At 44.3% G+C, this 15,960-nt stretch overlaps 2 protein-coding genes across 4 annotated transcripts; both read left to right on the plus strand.

The window, feature by feature from the left end:
• Positions 1-2,181: 2,181 nt before the first annotated feature.
• On the plus strand, positions 2,182-14,230 carry LOC6042343 (choline transporter-like 1). The gene is given in 8 exon segments (XM_038262043.1): positions 2,182-2,570; positions 11,190-11,655; positions 11,658-12,263; positions 12,325-12,604; positions 12,663-12,794; positions 12,796-12,823; positions 12,883-13,104; positions 13,163-14,230. Coding segments are annotated over 8 exon segments (2,079 nt in total). The 5' UTR covers positions 2,182-2,462; the 3' UTR covers positions 13,400-14,230.
• On the plus strand, positions 3,611-7,300 carry LOC119769474. 3 transcript variants are annotated; one of them, XR_005278374.1, is made up of 6 exons: positions 3,611-4,119; positions 4,183-4,461; positions 4,519-4,807; positions 4,875-5,171; positions 5,225-5,598; positions 5,655-7,300. XR_005278374.1 is itself a non-coding variant. In XM_038262044.1 (2 exons), exons 1-2 carry the CDS (start codon positions 5,452-5,454, stop codon positions 5,880-5,882), a joined length of 375 nt encoding a protein of 124 aa, XP_038117972.1. In that variant the 5' UTR covers positions 5,190-5,451; the 3' UTR covers positions 5,883-7,300. The 3 variants fall into 3 exon arrangements, 1 of the variants encoding a protein (XP_038117972.1); XR_005278373.1 differs by having other exon boundaries at positions 4,183-4,807; XM_038262044.1 differs by lacking the exons at positions 3,611-4,119; positions 4,183-4,461; positions 4,519-4,807; positions 4,875-5,171 and having other exon boundaries at positions 5,190-5,598.
• Positions 14,231-15,960: the final 1,730 nt, after the last annotated feature.

A 15,960-nucleotide genomic window follows, 5' to 3' on the forward strand; every position in this document is an offset into this window, starting at 1 on the left:
TTTTTTAGTTTGTACCCCGTTGGTTGGTCAAAGTCAAACTAAAAAGTGACGAACTGTCACTTTTTACACGGCACTCACGAACACTATCAAAACAAACGTTTGGTAGTGTGTGTGAACTCCGTGTAAAAGGGGTGTCAAACTAAAAAGTGACCCCGTTCGTTTGACAACAGTTGGTGTCAAACCATCGGGGTTTGAGTGTACCTATTTTGAGGGGAAAATCATCCGACCAACGCGACCGAGTGTCGGTCGCGAAAAAGGAGGGGAAGTAGCGGGCCGAAATGCTATATAAGAACGCGCCAGAGCCTATTCTATCATTCACGTCTCAGACGTCGGACCGGCAGCAGCAGCAGCAGCAGCAGCAGGAAAGCTCAGCCCAGAGCAGCAGCAGCAGGAGAGGGACCAGAACAGCAGCAGCAGGAGAGAGGGACCAGAACTGGAAAAGAAGCGCGCATCGCCTTCTCGTCGTCACCGTCAGCCAGTTGCCTCTCGATGGCCGGACCGTTTGGATCTTTCGTGGTTGCCGTGTTTCGGAGTTGCCTCACTCCCCGTCCCTCGTCCCACCCGGGACGAGGCATCAACGAGATGAGGCGCGCGCCTGCTGCCTTCCGCTGAAAAGACTCTCGTGGGTCAAGCCGTGGTTGTGAAACAACAACTAGCTCGTTGCATTCGCGGCGAGCGCTTCTGAAAGAATTGCGTCGTGTCCAATTCCAAACTGTTAAAAGAGTTGCTTTCATCCCTCGTTCCACCCGGGACGAGGCAGCGAGCTAATTTCAATTTAAATTTCAGGAACAAATTTTGGTCCCACCCGGGACGAGGCAGCAACAGGATGAGGCACGCGCCTGCTGCCGTCTCACCAAACAGTTGCCTCTCGTGGGTCAAGCCGTGGTTGTGAAACAATCAGGAAGGGGGTTGAGACTTCCAGGAACTAGTGTTGGTCTTCGGGGGTAACAGATTGCACAGCTTTCTGAACCCCTCTCTCTCCACCACATTATGCTACCAAACTTTCATTCGGTTCGCGAAAAAATCGTTTTTCGTTTTTCTCTCCTCCATTCGATGTTTCCATTGTTTAAATAAGGCTTTCTAGTCAAAGATTTACCAACACATTCAAAGTATGGTTACATGGCAGTTGCGGTTCGATTGAGTTGACTGGAGTGTGTAAGTTCTGTTTTGTCGGGGGCCCATCTCCCATTTACATTCTTATTCCGTTAATGTATTTCAAGTATCTAGCTAATTCTTCAAAATTAAAATATGGAAAACTCTATGTCCACATCTCAAAACTTTACGTAGTCTACGCCATTCCGGTTATGTCTGTGACATAACTACTTTGACTTTTTAGTTTGATTTTCACCAACCAACTAATAAAGTTTCAAACGAAAAAGTGACCAACCACCGGGGTTGAGCAAGGAATGGTGGAAAGAGAGGAATCACAAATCCGTATAAATAATTTCAAGATTTCTCAGGTGTAAACTGAAAACGTGATCAATAATCAAAGTGGAAGAATAAGGCTTTGAACTGCTTATTTAATTGTCGGACGCCACACTGTTTAATCATTTTCTGACGTCCATTCAAACTAAAAAGTGACGAACTGTCACTTTTTACACGGCGCTCACGCACACTTTCAAAACAAACGTTTAGCAGTGTGTGTGAACTCCGTGTAAAAGGGGTGTCAAACTAAAACGTGACCCCGTTCGTTTAACAACAGTTGGTGTCAAACCATTGGGGTTCGAGTGTACACTGTAACTGAAAATCGCACTTTCCTGAGTTCGTTTTCGCACTTTTTCATACATTTTTTTTCAGTTCAACTGCGATTACACTTTTTTGTGTCAGGGTCAGTGTAGGGTTTTAGAACCATATTTATGTAAGGTATGCACTTCGGAAGAAACCGGTCAAGAAAAAATTCAAATGGGAAGCAGCGGCAGCGCAAGCAAGTCAGAGAGGGTGAAGAAAAGCCCCAAGAAATCACTCACTCTCCTTTGTTCTGCTGTTCGTAAAGCTGTTTCTTGACCCCTTTCCTTCCGATCTGCAGACTAGCCTTTAATCACTTTTGGCTTCCGGAGAGAATATGAAATAAATTATTAAAATTAATCTAAATTTTGAGCAGTTCCACCTCATCGTGTACGCTTGAAAACCGACGCCGCCTCGCGCATCAAAACAATAAACAAATACACTCACAAAAGTCTGTTCGGTCGCGGTGGGGGTGAGCCAGGCCAGGAGCATGAGGAGCATCAGCATTCAGCGGCCATCATCGCATTCGCGGAGAGAACCCAGAACCGCAACGTAGTGTGTAGAAGACGGAAACGATCGCGTCACTCCGATGGAATTTCTGCTGTAAAAGGTGGTTTAATTAGAGTGGCGGGACACAGTCGATAATTGCGTTAGAGAGTGCTAATAGAGCCCGGTCGTGAGGGAAGAAGTTTGAGAGTTTCAAAACCCGGTGAGAAGACTCCGGCCCGGAAGTCGCGATGGGTTGCTTCGAGAGCAAACCCAGCGAGCAGCACCAGCCTACGGCCGTTCGCGGTTGTACCGATATTTTCTGGCTCGTCGTTTACGTTCTGTTCTGGATTGCGCTGGTAAGTTAAAATCTAGGTGGGAGAGGGAAGACTTAAGTCACACCACTTCCGCCGACCACAAAACGATGACGTCGACTTTATTTCCTAACATGGATCTTTGCGGGCAGGCCACACCCGGGCCGGGTCGCCGTGGCAAAACGCGATGACGTCGTCGTGGAAAAAGAGCAGCCGGGATGGGACAGAATGGAGCCTTTTGGTTCAGCATAACGTAACTTAACTGGGAAAGTGGGTGGCGGGAGGGTGTTTAAAGGGACCGGACGGCGTTGATATGATGCTTTGTGTGGAATCTTGATAATATCGCGCAAATACCCTTGGATAGCGGGCAAAGTGTTATTGTACTGTCGAGGCAGAATAGCAGCAGAAGAAAATATATTCGCTCGTACATTATGATGATGACTAGAAAAGCGTATTAAATTTTCGTATCGATGCAATCATCCGTAACTTGTTGATATCCAGTTTAGAATTGCCTTCTTGAACAGTTATTGCAAGTACAAAACTATACAAAAATGCATCAATCAACTATGTAGGTATTTTGATATTATCAAAGTTCTGCTCATTCAAAATTGAACTTAATTTTCTGAGAGCATACATATGCTATAGCAAAATATGTTGTTGGCCTAATCAACTTGCAAAAAAAAAAGAATAAAATCATGAGATGATCAATAAATTTGAGATTTCCACTTTTTCTGAATCTGACCAAATTTTTTTCATAAAATTATTGAAATTTAACTAAAAAGAGATTTTTGCAATGCTCTTGTTTATATTGGTGTTCTTATTGTATAACATAACCACCTGCTTTTTTTCGACATGTGAGGTAAATAATTCTCTGAATTCAACAGCTTTTAGTTAAAAACAAGGAGAATCATACCGCAAACACAGTGTGAGCAAGTTTTTTTTTTTACATTATTGACCATAATCTTCTGATAACACAACTTAACAAGCGTCTCAATCCATTTATGATACAAATTTTCTCGCAGTTCTCTCTCGCTTATCGCATTTTAAGTTGAGTTTTGCTTCTAAATAATTATTATTATTTTGCATATGGGACAGCACGAAAGTCATATTTATTTTGGCATTTTTAGAACAAACATGCCTTGTTTATTCGAAAGGCTAAAATAATATGTAACAACAAGACTTTTGTGAAGTTTATCTCATTTTTTGACAAAAATACATATGGGACGGACTAGATTGGAGCGGCAGTAAAGTACGATAATAAATATTGTTGTGTGAAAGTGAGGCTGAAATAATTCGGTCTGTGGGAACCTACTTCGGGTTTCCAGGGACGTGTGTACACTGAAGATTAAAATTACGACCAAAATGTGTCGATGGTACACATTGGATGGTTTAACCGCGTTGTTTTGAAATCGATGTGTCGATTCTACACATCGCGCTGGTTTTTGCTCAAAAAGCCATCCAATGCGTAAACTGCTCTGTTGCCTGCTTCACCATAGTTGCCGTTGGGTGTCGCCACCAGTGTCAGACTTAGACGTCAAACGGAAAGGAAAAAAAACATGCGGTTTTTGTGCAAGTTAGTTTGGTGAATTTTCTGGTAAGTATTAATTAATTTGATGATAATTGCACTAAGTTCCAATCATTATAAATAAACTTGCAGCATATTTGAACGCACTCGGTCGCTTGCAAATATGAAGCAGAAGGTGTTCGAATCGGATGCATCCGGAACCTCTGCCGAAAGATGTTACGCTGGATGGCAGCTTACTGTCCATCCGGCGCCAGACGAAATGGTGCAGCATTTCAAAACATGGCCCGGCAGATTGAGCAGCGGACCAGGTTCGAATTGGAACTCGAGCAGTGGATCTAACACCTACAGAAGTGCCGGACGCGGGACGATGCTCAACGTGGTCAACCGGTAACCAAGACGGAAAAGTCGATGGTAAGTTTATCTGCAATAAAAATAATCAACAAAACAACATTTTACTGAAACATGAAGCTTGCTGCTCGAACCACATCCTTGTGCCTTGAGGGAGCTGTACACCCGCGCTTATCGGAACCATCAGTTCCGACGCACCACAACAAGGAGTCGCTGCTGGCATTCCGCCAAAATATCCGGCCACATTTCATCCTACGGGCGGCTCGGTCAGCTGAACTCGACCTGGAATCCACTACAGCTGGCGCACAAGTCGAGCGACCGGTCGATAGCGCGTTCACCGCTCACGTGGCACACCCCGCCCAACCACCAGGACCAGCTTTAAAACTTCATGTCCGCAAACCACAAGAAGGTTAGTGTTTGTTTTGGGTTGATTGGATTTTAGTTTGACACTGATTTATTTCTTTTTCCAATCACAGAATCTTGACAGCAACCAATACTGCAAACGTTTGGTCCGGCTAGCCGCTGAGTTCGGTCGTCGGCGGAACGGATTCGCGTTTTCTTCTATACGCTGAACAACTCAACGTCAATAGCCTCGACTAACAATTTGTGTCCAGGCAACAACAAGTTCGAGGGCGCGGTCCTGCCACCGTCCCCACCGGAACGATCCCCGCAGAGAGCGGGTAAAGCCGGCAACGACCGTGCGCGATCCAGCGAGTGGACAAGATCGAGATCGAATCGAATGTGCAAGTTGATTCGGCCGCCGCGAGCGAAAGGTGAGTCCACTTGGGATCATTAAAATAGATTTTGAAAGGCACATTCTTCACAGGAACGAAGCGTCCACTCCATCTTCCGCATTCCGACGACCGCCAAGCAACCGTCCCGGTCGCCACAGGGCGTCACCTTATTGACGTAGCACGACAACCGAGCAGCAGCACTACCAAGAAAATAACCCGCCGCCACCGCAGCTAGCAGTCGCGCAACCCACTTCTGCGCAGTTGCAGCCAACATGTCCCAGCCATAACAGCAGCAGTAGCAGCTTGGCGCTTACAGGAGATGAACGTAAAACCGAACATTTTGGAGTTGATGAATCCCCGCGAACATGCTCGGAACCGCAATGATGAACCCGAGCCGTTCTTCGGCTCACTCTCGATGGTGTACCAAGTGACCAGGAAGCGCGGTCGTATCAACAAGGTAGGGAAGGTGAGTTGGATGTGGTGTGGTCCCTTGAATCGTCTTAACATTATCTCTCGTTACAGCGCACTGCGAGATCTTCTCCGTTGACACCGGTCACCGGTTGGTGGTGCCCTGGTAGGAAATTTGCTACTTGCCGCAGGCGCTGTGCGTCGGGCCGGCCTTGTACATTGATGCGCGTGCGACCGTTCAAGCAGCACGGCTACCGTGGACGGACGAAGCCAAGCGGTACTTTATTCGGACGGCTAGCGTGTCGTACGTGTTTGAGGCGTTTGTCGGGGACCGACAGCTAAAGGAGAGCTCCTACGAGATTTTCATGAAGCGGCACGACATTTGCGTCAACGGGATGGTGAAGGAGGGATTCGCCGTGTCGAGTGGGTCCGTATCGGCGGTCGTCGAGCGCATCAAGGAGGACATTCCGGAGAAAGATGATGAGGGGGCGGTTGTGGTTGTGAGGGTGGAGGCGGTCGAGCAAAAGTCGGTTAAGGAAGTAGGGAATCGAACGCTGCGCAGACAAAGTACGAAAGCCAGCAGCGGACCAAGTCAGTGCTGACGGTGTCGATTCTGCGGTTGGTCGATCCGGGTGAGTTGACGTGACGTTGCAGCAGGACGGGGATCGAGCGAATGCAGATGGAATTCCAGAACGTGGTGGAGGACAAGGAGCCGGGTGACAAGGCGGACTGAAAGAAGGGCGAGTACTGTTTGGTGTTTCCGACGATAGTTTCGAAGCGTCCGGTGCTTCCTGGCGTGCGTTGGTCCCATTGGTAATTAACAGTCGTGGAGTTCGTCGGTCATTGACGCGTTCAAGGTAACGTGCGGCAAGTTCAAGCGCTTCTCCATCTCGCTGCACGGACCCAGCTTTCACGGCGCCCTCCCCGTCATCTTGTAGGGCATGACCGAGTAAAATGTCAAGGCGTTGTACCCGCAGATGTACCTGTACACCAACATCAACAACCGGTCAATACGGCTACGTCCACCTCAAGGAGAAGTTCAAGCCCCGGAGGCGGAGACGGCCTCCATCGAAGAAGAACTCCAGCGTTACCATCAATCCTTTGACAAGTTCCTCGAAGAGCTGGACGTGGACATGAAGGAGGAAAAACCTGATCCACAACAGCAGGAAGACGACAACCTGACGCACTCGTGCGGAACCTACCAGGACGACATTACGGACGAGCACACGCCAATCGACTGATGGCTCCCAGCTCCCAGCCAAACCCATCGAAAAGAACATCTTCGTAGGCAAACCCGGCTACGTGGACAACAACGGCCTCATCTACCTGGGGCAGGAACCGGTGTTGAACGCCCTGCGTAAGGTAATCAACGCCAAGTTCGCCGACAGCAGCGCCATTGACAAGTTCTACTCGGACAACGAACCGTGCATGGCCAAGTTCCACCAGGACAACAAGTTCTACCGCGCGATCGTCCGCAAAGCTATCCGCGGTCGCCGCTACAAGGTCCAGTTCATCGACTACGGCAACCTAATCAACCTGATGATGTACAATTTGATGGTAAGTTAATCTGCAAAAATATGTCAAAAAAACAATGCGATAAAACTTGAATGTACCACTTAGGACCACACCTCCGCGTCTTCTGGGAGCTATCAACCCGCAGTCCTAAGAACCGTCCGTTCCGACGCGACCACAACAAGCAGTCACTGCTGGTACCTGGCCATGATCGACTGCCCCGAAAACTCACTCCTCGGGGCCAACCAGGTGTTCGACTTTCAGGACCCAACAGTACCGACTATGACAACCGGAGCCATGCTGCCGTGGGCTGCGGATGTGCTGCCAGCACAGTAGATTCCTTCCGCGTTAAATGGCCGTCCCCACCAGAATCTGCACTGCGCCTTCATCAAACCACCCGGCGACGAACCAGCTGGCTGAACTTCGAAAGCGTATTGGACGCGTGCGTCTCGTGATTTGAATTTTGTTAAAATTTGTAGAACTAATGTTTTTCTAAATAAACGTTTAGAAATTTAATCTTTTTTTAGATGAAAACTAAACAAAACAATTTGTGTCTATTCAACAACAGGTGGCAGCACAATATTCCCGCTATCCAAGAGCTTTCCATTTTTGCCACCAGGGGGCTACTGCCGAATCAAAATTTACACATTGGATGCGTTTCTGCCCAGAATCCAGCCAATGTGTTCCGGGCTGTTTACTCGGCGCGATGGTTCAAGCGTGGTCTTGTGCGAAAATGGTTGGATTCTACACTTTTTGGTGTAATTCTTATCTTCAGTGTATGTGTGTGTCTTAGTTTTACAATTTGCCAAGATGTTGGCGCCTTAGGTGAGCACCACACAGTCCAAATTTCAAAATAGATTTGTAGTGCAATAGAGTTATCTAAGCCCGATCTCACGCACACTAGCTTACCATTTGTTTTTGCTGGCGACCACAAATTTTAACCTAAAAATCCATCGTGTACGTACACGCAATACATGCGCACGTAGATAGCTCTATGGAACTGACCTTGTTGCATGCTCTTCGGTTGACATCAATTTCTATCCACCATTTGTAAATGATTTTATTAAATTTTTCAATTACTACCTGAAATTTATTCTTTTTAATTTCAAACTTACAATTCTTCTTTTAGTATCAAACTTTATGCAGTATGCTCTCTTTTAAGCTATCCCCTACTCAATATATTGAATGATCAATGTCAAGGAGTTAAGGACGTATTTATTTATTTATTTGCGTTTAAGGACCACTTAACTCAAGAGTCATTCGGGTCCGAAATTAAGGACGTATTAAGGAACTATTAGACTACGGCAAACAAACAAACAAACTCGTTTTTTTGTGTTTGCCGGGACCCACGGTTTAGAGGTAAGCGTAGTTGCATATCACTCAGTCGGCCTGGGTTCGATCCCAGATAGTCCCGGTGGCATTATTTTTTGGACGAGATTTGTTTGAATGTTGGCCCCGGTCTAATCTAGAGATTAGGTCGTTAGCTCAGTCCATGTGTAGAATTCATCTCCCTGGGTCCTGCCTCGGTGGAGCTTGTAGGCAGTTGGACTCACTATCCAAAGGTCTTCAGTTCGAATCCCGGGGTGGATGGGAAGCCTAAGTGTACAAAGAGGTTTACAATTGCCTCAACAATCAAGCATTCGGATACCTTGTTTCGAGTAGGAATCTCGCAATCGAAAGCAAACAATTTATTTATTTTATTTATTTTTTAGAAAAAAGCCAAAAGCTGACGTTTCTGCAAACATACAGAGCAGGTAAACTGTAAAAAAAATGTTTGTTTGCGAGTTTGTTTGTTTATTTGTCTTTGGCAATCAAAACATAAACAAACTTTTCGGCACCCTCAGCAAATTGCTGCTGGATCTTTTTCCGGATCTCTCCCGGAAAAGATCCGTAGCAATGGAGCATTTCCATTCGAGCAGTTTTTGCTTTTTTCTACAATGTATTTCTTATGGAGCGAGCTGTCAATAACTGCTCGACTGCGGGTGCTCCATTTTGTACAAGGGAATAATAGAACGCGAGGAATCACAAATCCGCATAAATAATTTCAAGATTGTTCAGGTGTAAACCGAAAACGCGATCAAAAATTAAAGTGGAAGAATAAGGGTTTTAACTGCTTATGTAACTGTCGGTGAACATGGGTTCGAATCCCATCTGCTCCCAACGAGAAAGTTAAGAACACAGAAATTTGAAATGATGAATATGAACGAAAACATAAATTTCTGCTTTGCATTCCCGGTGCTTCGGACGCCTATGAAATATTTCCGTGAAATGTTTCGCATTTTTGGTAAACTTATAATTTTATTTTATCTAATTGTTTTGACATTAACTACAGCGTTCAAACAAACTTTAAATGAAAGTTGATGTTAGAATTCATCAAATAACACAGTTTTGACATTCATAATGCGAACTTATATCCAAGTAATTGATTAAACAAGTTGAAGTGTCCGGGTTTCGAAGGGTCCGGGAATTCGAATCATGACGTTAGCTCCTTCACACAGATATTATTATTGTTTCTATGGTTTGTTCTTTGGTAAAGTTTTGAATACCATGCTTAGGACAAAAACAACAAAACACCGCGACAGAAAAAAATAGAAACAGAAGAACACGACGCAACTCTATGTGGAAGATTTCTTGAGAAAACAACATATTATACATTACAATTAGATTTTGAATAGTTCTTACAATTAAAATTTTGTTCGCATTAAAAATATCACTTAATTGGGCCCTAAAGTTAAGCTTTTAAGCTGATGTGATATTATTGTTCACAACGAAAAAAAAGCAAAGCAAAGCAATCCACTTTAACGACCCCCGGGTCTTTTGTGGACTCTGTTGTAAGTTTTTGCTCATTTGTAGGCGTCCGAAGGTTATGAATGTTGTGAGTCACCCAAAACCTCTTTTACGCAATTGAACCGACGTTTTACTTCCCCATCCGATAGAAGGCCAGGAGGATAAGGCGGGAATCGAACCCACGCTCACAGCAACTTAGGGATCGTCAGCCGAAGCCGCTAACCACCGCGCCACGATAAAGCATATTTTTCTGAGTACAATGACCCATTCTATAGGATTTAAAATGGATTTTGAAATAAATTTGAAAAAAAAAAAATATCTTCTCGACCCTGCTTGACAGAAAAGGTTCTTCTCTTTCATCGAAAAAAATGTTGTCTTGTAATTTATTATTTTTTTTTTTTGCATTTTTGTGTTCGTGATGCAAAAGACAACATTTTTTCGATGGATCAAATATGGTCCCCTAGCAACTAGCTGTCAAGTAGGACCTTTTCTGTCAAGAAGGGCCGCGAAGTTATTTTTTTAAATTGATTTAAAAATCCATTTTAAATCCTTTGCGGCTCACAAAGGGTCTTTTAGTGACGTGATGGGAGCAAGGGCGTCTATACAAAGTGTTCCTACACCCGCTACAAATTTCCAGCGGTTGGGGAGGGAAGAGGGAATCCGTTTGATCTATGCGCCTGTTTGTAGCATTAAAATTTGTGCAAAAAAACCTATGCACGTGGGTGTACAGATTACGGAGTAAAAGATGATCGAATTGTTCACCAAGCGCTCACATTCGATTCCAGGACCAAGTTGCCTGCGGGTATAGAGTTATCTACGTGCACATGTATTGTGTGTACGTACACGAAAAAGATTGAGGTTAAATTTTGTACCAGCCAGCAAAACAAATGGCGTGCTAGTGTTTGTGAGAGCGGGCTTAGATAACTCTATGGAGATCATACATACATACAAACTTTGCGATCGTAAAAAGAATCATTGTACTCAGAAAAATAAGCTTTATCGTTGTGAACAGAAAAAAATCACAAATTTATGCTTCACTTTAGGACCCAATTGCGAATTTAGCAGATTTCTAGTAGCGTTCTCGCAGAACCGGCTCTGTTAGAATATTTCGTGTCTGGGAGGTATTTCGCCTTAGCAGATCTACGCCCAGCATTTTAACCCCGCGAAACAAGATCGCATGATCCGCTTGCATCAACTACGAAGATCGAATACGACGATCATCCACAGTATGACTCAAATTCAAGTTTATGTGTCACACTCGCGCACCGCGCCCCGCACTTCCTCTTCCCGGTGCCGCTCACTTTTAAATGTTTGCAATTAAAATTCATTTTTGTTTTGTTCTCGTTCCAGCTGGTGGTGGCGGTCTTTTCGTTCGTGTACGGCAACCCGTTGCGCATCATCAATGGGTACGATTCGTTTGGAAACACGTGCGGCGTCAAAAGTAACGAGAAGTTTGCTAAATTTCCGCTGTCCGGGATGAATACGGTGGACAAGCCCTATGTTTTCTTCTTGGATATTAAGGAGCTGCGGCAGACGTTGAAGATTTGCGTGAAGGAATGTCCAAAGCAGCAGATCAACAGTTCGATGGAGTTGTACAAGTATTATGAGGACAGGGATACGAAGTACTGCCGGTATGACTTTGATATGAGCCTGCTGAAGACGCAGCAGTCGAGCGATCCGAAGTACTTTGCGTTCGCGGGCCCGTGTCCGACGATCCCGGTGTACAAGTCGAAGCCGGTGCTGCACCGGTGTATTCCGAGCGGGAAGAATGCTCCGTTGCACCAGGTGAAGGACATGTACGCGTTGATCAACTCTTGGGTGCGGCGCAGCAGGTGTTCAGCGATCTTTATAAGACATGGCCGACGGTGGTGTTGGTTTGCGGGTTGAGTTTGATCTTTTCGATCATTTTGATAACGATGCTGCACTGGTTGACGTCGATCATTTCGTGGTTGATTTGTATCTTTGTTGCGGTGGCTAGCATTGGTATTACGGGGGTCCTTTGGTGGAGTTACTACAAGGCCAAGCACTCGATGGATACGGATGCGAAGTTGTCTTATCTGGAGGAGCTCGTTCGTAACGAAAGCACAATCTACGTGTTGGCGATCCTGGCGACCTGCATCATGATCATTCTGCTCGTTATCATTTACTATTTGCGCGAGAAACTCAGCGGGTTGGCGGCTCTGTTCGAGGAAGCCGGCAAGTGTATGATCGAACTGCCCGGCCTTGCTGGACCACCGCTGCTGGCCTGTATAGCTCTAGCGATCTTCCTCACCTTCTGGGTGGTGGTGATCGTGTGTTTAGCTACCTCAAACTACCCGAACGTTCGTCCGCTGCTGCCCTTTACCCAGCTTAAGGAGAACCCGGCCAATGCTAGTGTGACGCCCAAACCGGGCGATCTTCCCGCGGACAACAACACCTACAAGAGTGAGTTCAACTGGTTCAAAGTGTAAGTTCGCGATCTAACCTCCCATTTCCCCCCTCGCAGCTTTCGATCTCGTTGAATACCCGGAAGCGGACTACCTTCGCCACATGCTCTGGCTGTACATCATCGGTCTCATCTGGACGACGGAGTTCATCTTCGCGTGCCAGCAGCTCGCGATCGCCGGCGCCGTCGCGTACTGGTACTTCCGCAAGCCCACCGACACTCCGGTGCTGCAGTCGATCGGCAAGTTGATCAAGTACCATCTCGGCTCGGTGGCCAAGGGATCGTTCATCATTACGCTGTTCAAGATTCCCCGGCTGATTCTGACCTACCTGTACACCAAGTGAGTTGGTCGACCGTTGAAGACAATGTGACGTCTTTTCATAACCGACTTCTTCCAGATTGAAACGCCACCAGAACGAGGGTTCCGAGTGCGCCAGCTGCTGTCTCAAGTGTTGCATTTGCAGCTTCTGGCTGCTGGAGAAGTTCATCCGGTATCTGAACCACAACGCGTACACCGTGATCGCGATCGAGTGTGAATTTCTGTCCGGCGGCCAAGATTGTGAGTCTGAACATTGCTCTTTTGAATCTGTTCTTATTAAAGGATCTTCTTTCAATCAGGCATGGAACGCACTGGTGACGAACGCACTGCAAGTGGCCACCATCAACGGCATCGGCGATTTCGTGCTGTTCCTCGGAAAGTTGGCCGTGGCCGCGCTCTGCGGACTGATTAGCATCCTGATGCTAAGAGACAATCCGGACGTGAACTTCTACATGGCGCCGGTCATCGTCATCACCGTGTTTTCGTTCTTCGTCGCGCACATCATCCTGTCGCTGTATGAGGTAACGTGATCTTAGAGTTGAACCCTTCAGAACAAGATCAACACAATCTACCTTTCAGATGGTGGTGGACACGCTCTTCCTGTGCGTCTGCGAAGATCGCAACATCAACGGCAACTCGGGCCGCTGGCGCGAGAGCAACCTGGCTCGGCTGCTCGGCGAGGAGCCCGTCCAGGAGGCGGACGCAGTTGAGGCGCCCATGCAGGTCGTCGAAATGACCCCGATCACCAAGCAGCCCTTCTCGGTGCAGAGTCTGCACATGACCGACATCGACATTGACAACAACGACAAAGCTTAAGCGGGCGGCCCGCGCAACTCTCAAAAGTGAACCAACAACCGTGTATCTCCTCTCCGACCAACGCGCCGCCGGTTCGGTCCGCGAGTGCTTCGAGTAATGTGTGCATCAACGTCGTCTACGAATACCAATTCTATTTTGGTAGGCTGAGCAAGCTTGAGCGGGACGCGCCGGAACGGTACAACAATCCATCCAAAGTTTATGTATTTGTCCCGGATACATGGATACATTTTACTATATTTACACACACGCACACAAACAATCAAACATTGAAACATTACTTAACGTTATCTCCCCTCGGATAAGCTCAAATGTTTATTTTTTAATATCAAGTTCTTCAAATTCGAATGCTCTATTTAATATTTATTATACTAAAGATAGTTTATGCGCGAACAAACTTTAAAATTACATCTCTACCAACTGTCCAATTAGGAATTTTTCCCATCTCGTTTAAAAACTAGAAAACGAGTTGTTCGTTTTTAACAAACAGCCTTCCGTTCGCATTGTTAAGCAAACAGCAACAACAGTTCAATCACACAACAAACAAACAAACAAGCACACAAACAAAACAATCAGATGGTGTTACTGTATTTTTCATTGTTAGAGTAGTTTATAAATATATTTTTGAACAGATTTTATTCCGATATTGATGTTTTTTGTCGATGCCAGAGTTTTCCGATTGTGCAAAACAGAGAATGAAGATGCAAATAATCACAGCCAGTTTAGAGATGTGTATAATCGCTAAGTTATAATATTATACAGTTTAAGGTTGGAAAAGTATATTGAAAGATGCAACTAATAAATTTAAACTATTGTGAAAAATTGCATGTCAAATTTATGTTTTATTCTTTATTTATCCGAAATACAAAATACTGACCCTTTGCCATTGATTGAAATTTGTCGATCGTGATCAAAAATTTCCGTCCGTCTTGCATTTGTGTTCTAAAAACAAGTTTATGGCTGAGTCTCTTCTCGGACAGCTTATAGCATGCAAATACATATGTGATCAGAAATGTTATGTGGATGTGCCTTATCGTTTGGTACGGTATGTCCACGCATCCCTCCTCCCCTGTAGATTTTTTGAATCCGTTCACAGAATTCTCGCTGCAAAGAACATAACGCAGTAGGGCTGGCCGCTTTCATTTGTGTGTTACATTTTCGGGAGTTCCGAAATGAACGCATTTTTTTAGTAAAGCAATTCTCTGAGATTTCGGTCATTCGATTTTTTTTTGTATTTTCTAATCCGGCTGAAACTTTTATGGTGCCTTCGGTATGCCAAAAGAAGCCATTTTGAATTTTCTGATCGATTTGGTGTCTTGGGCAAAGTTGTAGGTATAGATACGGACTACACTGGAAAAAAATGATACACGGTAAAAAATTTTTGGTGATTTTTTATTTAACTTTTTGTCACTAAAACTTGATTTGCAAAAAACACTATTTTTATTTTTTTTTACTTTTCAGAAATTTCCAGGTTGTGCAAAATTTCTTTGAGCGAGTTATGAATTTTTGAATCAATACTGAAAAAATCTGAAAAAAAAAAATCAATACTGAATAAACCGAAAAATTGGTCGCAAATTTTTTTCAATTTCATTTTTCGATGTAAAATCAAATTTGCAATCAAAAAGTACTTTTGTGAAATTTTGATAAAGTGCACCGTTTTCAAGTTAAATCCATTTTTAAGTGACTTTTTTGAAAATAGTCGCAGTTTTTCATTTTTTAAATTAGTGCACATGTTTGCCCACCTTTGAAAAAATATTTTTGAAAAGCTGAGAAAATTCTCTATATTTTGCACCTTTGGAACTTTGTTGATACGACCCTTAGTTGCTGAGATATTGCCATGCAAAGGTTTAAAAACAGGAAAATTGATGTTTTTTAAGTCCCATCCAAACAACACACCATTTTCTAATGTCGATATCTCAGCAACTAATGGTCCGATTTTCAATGTTAAAATATGAAACATTCGTAAATTTTCGGATCTTTTCGAAAAAAATATTTTCAAAATTTTTAAACCATGACTAACATTTTAAAAGGGCCAAACATTCAATATTACTTTTTTTTTTTGAAGACCCCTGACTCAAGGCGGTTCTAAAAACACCCAAAAAGCAAAAATTGAAAATTTGGTTTATTGGACCTTTTCAAAAAAAAACTCCAGAATTTTTGTGCGTGGCGCGTCGAAAAACCCAGTTTATATTTTCAAAAAATCGTATCTCAGAATATTGAAAACATAACTTCACCATTGTTTGATACGTTATTTAAAATTTTTCGAGAAATCAGGTAAACATATTTTCCCGAGACTTTTAAAACAGCATTTTAAGTTTTCATACGACATTTTCAAATGTTAAGCTAGACTTTTAAAATGTCTTACTATTTTTCCCAAATTGCCAAACTAACCTGATTTTTTTGGAAAAAGTGGTTTTTGCGAAAATTGATGAAAATGTCAATTTTTTGGACTACCCTAACACGGTGTAGGTCACCCTAATGGACAAACAATAAAAATACGGGTCTAATTATTTCGGCCAAGGAACCCCCAGAAAAAAATTGAGCCCGATCGAAGAACGTTTTTT

Source organism: Culex quinquefasciatus, chromosome 3 (assembly GCF_015732765.1).
Source record: "Culex quinquefasciatus strain JHB chromosome 3, VPISU_Cqui_1.0_pri_paternal, whole genome shotgun sequence".
Taxonomy (NCBI): Eukaryota; Metazoa; Arthropoda; class Insecta; order Diptera; family Culicidae; genus Culex; species Culex quinquefasciatus.

Excerpts from the sequence above, each read along its gene's own strand:
- LOC119769474 (XM_038262044.1), top strand. The coding sequence starts at position 5,452 with ATGAACGTAAAACCGAACATTTTGGAGTTGATGAATCCCCGCGAACAT. Across the intron at positions 5,599-5,654 it reads GTATCAACAAGGTAGGGAAG|CGCACTGCGAGATCTTCTCC; the intron begins GTGAGTTGGATG and ends CTCTCGTTACAG.